Here is a 9968-nt window from a genome sequence, read left to right as displayed (position 1 = left end):
TAACCTTACAGTACGTGTATTTAATAACTGTTTTATAAAAGCAATAATCCCCAAAAACACTTTAAAAACAGTGAATTTATAACAGCTTATTGCTTTATTATTAGTAGTAGTAGTATTCCATGGTGAAAAAAACCCCCAGAAGAGTCTGAATTGTAGAATTACATTTTTTATGTCTTTATTCTGTGATGGAAACATGCTTCCATAATATATATACTATAGGCGTTCAGAAATAGTTTGTCTGCTTTATCACTGATTGTCTTTTGAAAGTGCCCACAGAGCATCCTAAAGACGACCTGAGCACCTGACCTCTGACCTTTAAGGCTGTATTCTGTCCATGTGTTCCTCCTCCTCTTCTCCCTCTTTCCATCATCTCTGGGTTTGATTGACGCGCACCAGCCCTCCTGCGCCGATGACTTCAGCGTCTCTCTGCTGATCTGCCAGCTGCTGATGTCACGGCTCAGTTTCACGCTGGGATTTCCGCTCTGTTGAGCGGGATGAAGGACGCTGGCGGGTCACAGCCGGCCCGTGCGTCTCACGGGAACCGTCCCACTGCTGGAGGGTTGTTTGGGGACAGGTCCAGTGCGTCCATGGTTATGTCCCAATTTACTTTTATAACCCACTAGAAGTTTGCTGGTGATGGTTAATGGTAAAGTTCACACTTCTGAGTTTGTGTTACTATTAGGGATGTAACGATTCACTCAACTCACGATTCGATTCAATACACGATTTTGATTTCACGATTCAATTCACTTTTTTTTTTTTTTTTTTAACAAAATTAGATTTAAGACAAATTATAAATGAATTGTGTCCTTTTATTATTGCAAATGCTGCACATTTGTGCCAAAAATGACAAAATGCAACATGTTTCTTTGTGAAATTGAAATATAGCACTATAATAATATACTAATATAGCCCTTGCATATTATTTTGTTGGTTTTGATAGCTTCAGTTTTTAATCTAAATTAGACTGTATAATTTCAAAATCTAAAGCAAAAACAGAATGGTTTGACTTCAGTTTTATGAAATTATACATTAAAATATCTGCATGGAAACAGAAACAGCAGACGAGCTGAACGAGACGCAGATTCACTCTCTGCCAGCAGGTGGAGCTTAAAGTGTTTACTTGGTTTCCGCTGTAAACAAAGCAGCGCTGCACTTATGAACTTTAATATGCATTATACAGAGGCAGGAATAAAAGAAAAAATACCATCTAAACTTTTCTAAAGACAGTAAGTTCCCCTCAGACATACATTCATATAAACTCCTGCCCCTGATTGAATCACGTTTTGTTTAGCATCTCAGCCGATTTGAATCGTCACATATTTGAATCAATTTTCAACCGGCTTGCGGTCAATCATTACATCCCTAGTTACTATAATAATATACTGTAATAATATACTATAGATAGAATATATAATAATTAATTATGATAATTAATTAAATGCAGTAAATATAATAATTTAATTATACTTGCGCACACACACACACATTATATATTTTATATATATATATAAAATATAAAATATATAATATCTTGCTTTATTAAATGAATCTAAATGCAACAGCTGTGAATATAATATATATTCAATATGCTGGGCAAATCACCTAATTAATATTAATGAGCCTATATACTGACCCATTTAAAAGTGCTTTGACTTCTCTCTCTCTCTCTTTCTGTGTCACTTTTATCTCTTGGTTTTCAATGATAAGGGAACTATTAGTCAAATGTTCGCCCACATGCGTAGGAAAAGGAAGTTGCCTCTTCATCATCAAAGAGCCGTTGCACGCTGAAGGTACAGCTTCATGAACTCAGGCACGTGTGTCATTTGAATATGAAGCTGATGCTTTCCATTGGCTATTGCTGTGTTCAGATAGAAGAAGAGTGACTTCATTTGATTCCACTTTGTACGTCACGTGTAGCAGATTGTACATTATCATACTTGTTGAATGCTTGTACATGAAATGTGTTTACATTTCTAAAACCACGCCATCATGCTCTGACAGGACTGAGATCACAAAATAACATTTGTTTGAGCTCTGGGTAAAGCAGATGCTGTTTTTACATCTGAATCTCTCTCTCCGCAGTCTCACCCGCTGTCTCTGTGCAACACCAGCGAAGATGACCGCCAGGAGACCATCTTCATCAGCATCGTCAAACTCGAGAGTCCAGAGAGCAAAGTGCCGCAGTGCCAGCCGCTGCTGGATAAAGTAAGACCGATGGGAAACTCACACACACACACATACACATGAGCACTCTGTGATTTATTGACGCTCACTTCTAATGTTTGAATGAATGCCTTGAATGAAACGGCTGTTTGAGTCTTGTATTGTATATGTAAATGAGCTCTGCTGTGATTGGCTGCAGGTCAAGTTGCTGTCATTTAATATGTAAATATGAGAGTTATGTGTCAATCGGTGTTATTTTAGTGTTATTACTATTATAGTATTCATTAATAGTTGTATAATTTTTTTTTAATGATTTAATATAATAGTTTTCATTGTAATTTTAGTTTGTAATTTTATGTGCTTTTCATATTTTTATTAGTCTCTTAGTTTTTAAATAGTTCTATTTAGTTGCCATTTCTATTTCAGTTTTAGTAATTTTAGCACTTCACGTGTACGTTTTTTTATTTTATATTTATTTTTTATTTTAGTTTTATTGCAATTAATGAAAACGATTTTAATAGTCTAATTTTAGTTAACAGTAACAACACTGATGTTAATCAGCTTATGATTGTGATAGTTCTTAAAATGTTTTTGCAGCTTTGTTATTTTAGTATTATTTATATACTATTATAGTACTATTATAGTATAGTCAGCATTTGTTTTCACTTTTCATTTTAATTATAGGTTAGGTTTTGGTAATTTTTTTTTTTATGTGGTTTTGTTATTTTTGTTAGTTTTTTATATTTCTATTTAGCTTTCATTTATATCTGATTTATTTTTAGTCATTTGAGTATTTCAAGTTAAACTTATTATTTTTCATTCAGTTGCCAAAGCAATTTTTTTATTTTTCATTTAAATTCAAGTACAAGTTTTTCATCTATTTTTTTTATTTGAGCTTTATTAAAGTTTATTTCAACGAAAACATTTTATTAGTTTTTGATTTAGTTAACAGTAACAACACTGATGTTAATGAGCTTATGATTATGACATCATAATTCTGAACAAGATGTCTTTGCAACTTTATCAGTGTTAATATCATTTATAGACTATTATAGTATTTATTAATAATATATAAGCATTTATTTTTATATTTTTAGTTTTTGTCTTAGTTGTATTTTCTATTAGTAATTGTGTTATTTTTTTATTTTTATAAGTTTTTTATTTATTATTTTTTAGTTTCGTTTAATTTTAATTTATAAGTGCATGTTTTTCCTCTAATGTTTATTTTATTTTAGCTTTATTTTAGTTAACAAAAATGCTTTCCAGTAGTTTTCCAATGGTTTTCCAATAGTTAATGAGCTTATGGTTGTGATGTTATAATTTTGAACAAGATTTTTTTTTTATTTTAGATCCAAAACTCTTAAGCAGTTTGTTATTGCAAGTATTTACACCTCTCCCCCTGCAGTGTAGGACAGCCTTGTGGTGTACTTGTGTAGGGTATGTTTGAGTAAGTTGTCTGGATGGAGCTCGTTTTGTGAATTTCTGAGTATGTGATGTGAGACGCAGAGTTTCAGAGAGAGAGAGGCAGATTGCTGGCCTCCTCAGAGCCTCATGCACTCGTGGCACAGCTAATATTAGCAGGTCAGCAGTGTGAGTGAGTCTGTGAAAGTGCAGGAGGTGCGGGACACACCAGCAGGAGGCTCTGAGCTGTGGCCCGTTTCCTCAGGACTCTGGCGCTGGACGTGAGAGATGTCAGATGCTGCTGTCACACACTGAAAACCTCAAACCGTCTGTTCCAAACTCCACTGTGCTGCTTCTGCAGAATTCACAATTGAAGAGTCGACTCCTCCTCAGTGTGAATCTGAATTCAGTTGACCAGAACACACAGAGAACTGGAACGACAGGCGGCAGAATCTATCTATCTATCTATCTATCTATCTATCTATCTATCTATCTATCTATCTATCTATCTATCTATCTATCTATCTATCTATCTATCTATCTATCTATCTATCTATCTATCTATCTATCTATCTATCTATCGTTCATTCATTCATTCTACCGTTTGTCATCTATCTATCTATCTATCTATCTATCTATCTATCTATCTATCTATCTATCTATCTATCTATCTATCTATCTATCTATCTATCTATCTATCTATCTATCTATCTATCTATCTAATCCCAATTCATTTGAACTTTTTCAGCTTTTTCCTTTGAAATTTGCAGTTTTTCGTCCTGTTTGTCTAGACCTGATGTATGGGGTTTTTATAACTGAATCTCTTTTCTATTGAAACTCAGTACTGAATCAAATATATTTAAATGGACATTTCCCTCGTCTTATCCACTAAGGATTGAAATGACGTTGCACTCTCATTTTGTCCCAGTGGAGGTCTGTGAGTTCTCCGGTGATGCTGTTAAATGTTGTCTAGGTAGGCAGCTGACGGCTCAGATCAGAGCTGAAGGGATTTTCAGGGTTTAATATGGTTCTGCATGTGAACGTCATGCCGTCTGCACCAATCACACACAAGCAGACAGTCTCAACAAGTTAATCAGAGTTAATAACCCGTCTGAGGAAACCGCACACAGTCCTGCTTCCATTCTTCGCTTTTAGCGCCTACTGTATTTATGTCTTTCCTTAGTAGCGACATCGGCCTGGACGGATTACTGCTGCGGATCCAACTTTGTTTAGTGAACGTCTGAAGGACTCTTAAGAAAACAAAGCGTTGTATTCCAGTGGTTCTGGATGGGCTCTCAGTAAGCCGGCGGTATAAATACCCTGAAGACCAGGCTGAAATGAGGGGTTTTGGTTGTCTGATGGTTGTGGATGTTTAGTCATCTCACTGTTTACATCATATCGTGTTTCCCAACAGTGCAGCAGTCTTATTTCATTCTTTGAGATGCTATCATAGTTTTTATTCACATTCATAATTACTTTTTATTTTCCATTTTAATTTTAAAGTTTTTGTCGTTTATTCAGTGTTTTACCATTTGTATTTTTTTAGGTATTATATATATATATATATATATATATATATATATATATATATATATATATATATATATATATATATATATATATATATATATATATATACTGTATATATATACAGGTGCTGGTCATATAATTAGAATATCATCAAAAAGTTGATTTATTCCACTAACTCCATTCAAAAAGTGAAACTTGTATATTATATTCATTCATTACACACAGACTGATATATTTCAAATGTTTATTTCTTTTAATTTTGATGATTATAACTGACAACTAAGGAAAATCCCAAATTCAGTATCTCAGAAAATTAGAATATTACTTAAGACCAAAACAAAGAAAGGATTTTTTGAAATCTTGGCCAACTGAAAAGCATGAGCATGTACAGCACTCAATACTTAGTTGGGGGCTCCTTTTGCCTGAATTACTGCAGCAATGCGGCGTGGCATGGAGTCAATCAGTCTGTGGCACTGCTCAGGTGATATGAGAGCCCAGGTTGCTCTGATAGTGGTCTTCAGCTCTTCTGCATTGTTTGGTCTGGCATATCGCATCTTCCTCTTCACAATACCCCAAAGATTTTCTATGGGGTTAAGGTCAGGCGAGTTTGCTGGCCAATTAAGAACAGGGATACCATGGTCCTTAAACCAGGTACTGGAAGCTTTGTCACTGTCTGCAGGTGCCAAGTCCTGTTGGAAAATGAAATCTGCATCTCCATAAAGTTGGTCAGCAGCAGGAAGCATGAAGTGCTCTAAAACTTCCTGGTATACGGCTGCGTTGACCTTGGACCTCAGAAAACACAGTGGACCAACACCAGCAGATGACATGGCACCCCAAGCCATCACTGACGGTGGAAACTTTACACTGGACCTCAAGCAACGTGGATTGTGTGCCTCTCCTCTCCTCCTCCAGACTCTGGGACCCTGATTTCCAAAGGAAATGCAAAATTTACTTTCATCAGAGAACATAACTTTGGACCACTCAGCAGCAGTCCAGTCCTTTTTGTCTTTAGCCCAGGCGAGACGCTTCTGACGCTGTCTGTTGTTCAAGAGTGGCTTGACACAAGGAATGCGACAGCTGAAACCCATGTCTTGCATACGTCTGTGTGTAGTGGTTCTTGAAGAACTGACTCCAGCTGCAGTCCACTCTTTGTGAATCTCCCCCACATTTTTGAATGGGTTTTGTTTCACAATCCCACCAATTCACCGGTTTTCCCTATTGCTTGTACACTTTTTTTCTATCACATCTTTTCCTTCCCTTCGCCCCTCTGTTAATGGGCTTTGGACACAGAGCTCTGTGAACAGCCAGCCTCTTTTGCAATGACCTTTTTGTGTCTTGCCCTCCTTGAGCAAGGTGTCAATGGTCGTCTTTTGGACAACTGTCAAGTCAGCAGTCTTCCCCATGATTGTGTAACCTACAGAACTAGACTGAGAGACCTTTTAAAGGCCTTTGCGGGTGTTTTGAGTTAATTAGCTGATTAGAGTGTGGCACCAAGTGTCTTCAATATTGAACCTTTTCACAATATTCTAATTTTCTGAGATACTGCAAATCTGATTTTTTTTTTCCTCATTTTCACCTAGTTTATATATATGTATATGTATGTGTGTGTATATATGTGTATATAAATAATCAAGTTAAACTAAGTGAAATGTTTTTAATGTATATTTATTATAAATAGTCTTATTTATAGTTTTTATATATATTTTATATATGAAAGTGAAGTGACATGTCGTGTATATATATAAATATATATTTCAACTATATATATATATATATATATATATATATATATATATATACTTTTTTTTTCAGTTATGGTTTTTTTTATGGTTTCAGTGTTAGGTAATAACCCTGCAGTGTTGAATTCTCGTGACTGAAATGTTCCATTGCAACTTCCTCCATTTGCATCACGGATCAATCCAATGCAAATTTTCCCATCTGAAGACTTCATGGACTTTAATGGCAGTTTCCGTCCAGATGCTGATTTCCTTCACAGGCGTATAGTTCAGTATAAGTGCTGTTTGGTCACCAGCAGATAGAACGAGAGACTTCATGCTCGTACCGTGGATAATGTACGTCCCTTTCATAAAGAGTCCCAGTCTGGACTAGTCCAGCGGTATGAAAAGAGCTCCAAATATTTACCCAAAACTGCTCATAGTCTCCCACACAATCCAAACATCCCCTGCGTCTCGAGCTGAAGGTCCACGCCAAACCATCAAAGGCAAAAGCCTGGGATTGCAGCTCATTGTGATTACGAACGCTCCCAAAAGAGCTGCTGACTTTATATTTGCTCAATGCTTAATCCGCAAAGCGCTGTTTTCATGCCGAATGAAAGGAGCGAGTGTCTTTGGCTGGGAACGTGAGTCAGAGTGAGCAGGAAGAGACAGGAGCCGTGCCTCGACATGCTGCCGTCCTCCCAGATCCCCGCTTCTCAATCAAACACTCCTCTGCTCCACATCTAATCCTGCTGCTTTAGAAATCAGATGGAGAAGTGAAGAAAGAGTGTGTGAGAGAGATGGAGAAGAGCTTGTAATGGCTGTGATGATGCTACTGACGCGTATTGGAGCATCTGTCCATGAATAAGGAAATGTTTCGCAGAAAGTGCATGCTGCTTTTTCTCTATACAGTAAAATCAGACCGTGAGCAGGGACTGTCAAGCTCCAAAAAGGACAAAAAAGCACCAGAAAAGTATCATAAAATTCAAAATGACCCATATAGACCAAGATGTTTTTTTCTCAGATGTTTTTATTGATATCCATTTTATGATTCCAGAAGTAATGTGCTATATTACAGAACGGTATGTTCTTCAGCAAGAACAGTAGTTTAACAATTGTTTAGAAAATTAAAAAAAAAAAAAAAAAACTAAAAAAAAAAATATAATATAGTATATATATATATATATATAGATATATATATATATATAGTATATATATATATATATATATATACTTATACTAAAATATTTGACCTCTAATATAAGTTTTAAAACATAAGATTAAGATGTAAACTTAAAATAGTAATTAATACTAAATTATTAATACTATATTAATATAATTGAACTAATGTAAATTATATATATTTAATTTACATTAGTTCAATTATATTAATATAGTATTAATCATTTAGTCATTTAATTACTATTTTAGTTTACATCTTAATCTTATGTTTTAAAACTTATATTAGAGGTCAAATATTTTAGTATTAAAGGGGTCATATGGCGTTGCTAAAAAGAACATTATTTTGTGTATTTGGTGTAATGTAATGTGTTTATGTGGTTTAAGGTTTTCAATTCAATTCAAGTTTATTTGTATAGCGCTTTTACGATACAAATCATCGCAAAGTAACTTTACAGAAAATTAAGTTTCTACAATATTTAGTAGTAGCTTATCAGTGGTGACTCTCAGTTTATATGCATACGGCAGAAATGTTCAGAAAAATCAATAAAAGACATAAACAAACAGACGATTAACACTATTAACAGCAATTATGCAATCAAACTTATAGCAAAATGTGGTAGTTCTGTATGTTGTCTCTGGGTTAGCATCATCTGAGGTCCTCTGAGGGGGTTGCATCATCTCTTCTCAGGTGTTCTGGATCCAGACTGGAGCTTGTGTAAATCCTAGTTACCACGGGATGTAAATCCAGCAGAAACAGAGAACAAAATAGAGACATAATTAGCGTAGCTGCTGTTTCCAGCCAAGTAAAATTAATTAGTTTAACCCAAGCTAAAGAATAATAATGTGCATTTGATCAGATATAACTGCAGTCCAGAATTATGAGATGCATTATTTGAATGCTTGGCCAAAGAGGTGTGTTTTTAATCTAGATTTAAACAGAGGAAGTGTGTCTGAACCCCGAACATTATCAGGAAGGCTATTCCAGAGTTTGGGAACCAAATGCGAAAAAGCTCTACCTCCTTTAGTGGACTTTGCTATCCTAGGTACTACCAAAAGTCCAGCGTTTTGTGACCTTAGGGAGCGTGATGGATTGTAGCGTGGTAGAAGACTAGCTAGGTATGCAGGAGCTAAACCATTAAGGGCCTTATAAGTAATAATAAAATTTTTTTTTTTACACATAATGTACATTATTGTTTCTCCTCTATGCCCCACTTTCTGAAACGCATTGATTTTTACAAAGCTCATTGTTTGAAAAAGTGAGGTGTGCTCTGATTGGCCAGCTATCCAGTGCATTGTGATTGGCCGAATACCTCAAGCGTGATGGAAATGTTACGCCCCTCAACATACTGTGATGCGTGTCCCAGACCAGCAGCACGAGACTCAGTCCAGCTGCTCTGCTCGTGCACATCCCATCATCGCTTCACTTTTAGCAGTTCAGTCAATGTACTGTTAGGAGTAACTGAATAACTTAGGGTATTGGTTTATTTCGTGTCAGAGGGAGTGTAAGGCACATTTATAAACCGAATAACTTAAGTCATTTGTGGATTAGTGTGTACTGGAGAAGCGAACCTTTGCAAGAGTCTTTATATTAATATTAATTTAAATACTGTTTACATCTTGATTTTGTGTTTTTTATTAACATTTCAATTGCTTAATTCAATTGCTTAAAAAGTGGCTTGCAAAAATGTGAAAATTCTTACAGTGAAAGCTATAAAAATGAACGTACGGCAGCAGATCATTCAATGAGGAAAAATTCATTTTGGGACTTCTGATTGCAGACTTTGGTAAATTAGCTTTTTCTCTGAAAAGAAGCAGGAGACTCATGTGATTAGGGGAGAAATCGCTGGAAGTGTTTTCAGAGGAAGTTGCAAGCCTCAAATCAAACTCTCCTTTTGCTCTCCATTCAATCCGATTGAACATCTATTAACGAGTGCTCGTTAGTGATGGGGTCGGGCTCTGATGTGCGTGTTTGTG

General features: G+C 35.6%; 1 protein-coding gene across 1 annotated transcript in view; it reads left to right on the top strand.

Annotated features, from left to right (window-relative positions):
* Positions 1-494: 494 nt before the first annotated feature.
* The window catches only part of LOC109080030 (E3 ubiquitin-protein ligase RNF43-like), a 36077-nt gene continuing 26603 nt past the window's right edge, over positions 495-9968 (top strand). Inside the window, exons 1-2 of the mRNA XM_042757244.1 lie at positions 495-590; positions 2086-2208. Of these exons, the coding sequence (XP_042613178.1) occupies positions 495-590; positions 2086-2208 (219 nt within the window). The remainder of the gene's footprint in view (positions 591-2085; positions 2209-9968) is intronic.

Source organism: Cyprinus carpio, chromosome A5, assembly GCF_018340385.1.
Source record: "Cyprinus carpio isolate SPL01 chromosome A5, ASM1834038v1, whole genome shotgun sequence".
Lineage (NCBI taxonomy): Eukaryota > Metazoa > Chordata > Actinopteri > Cypriniformes > Cyprinidae > Cyprinus > Cyprinus carpio.
The sequence above is the reverse complement of the archived record's forward strand: the minus strand, read 5'-3'. Positions and strand labels throughout refer to the sequence as shown.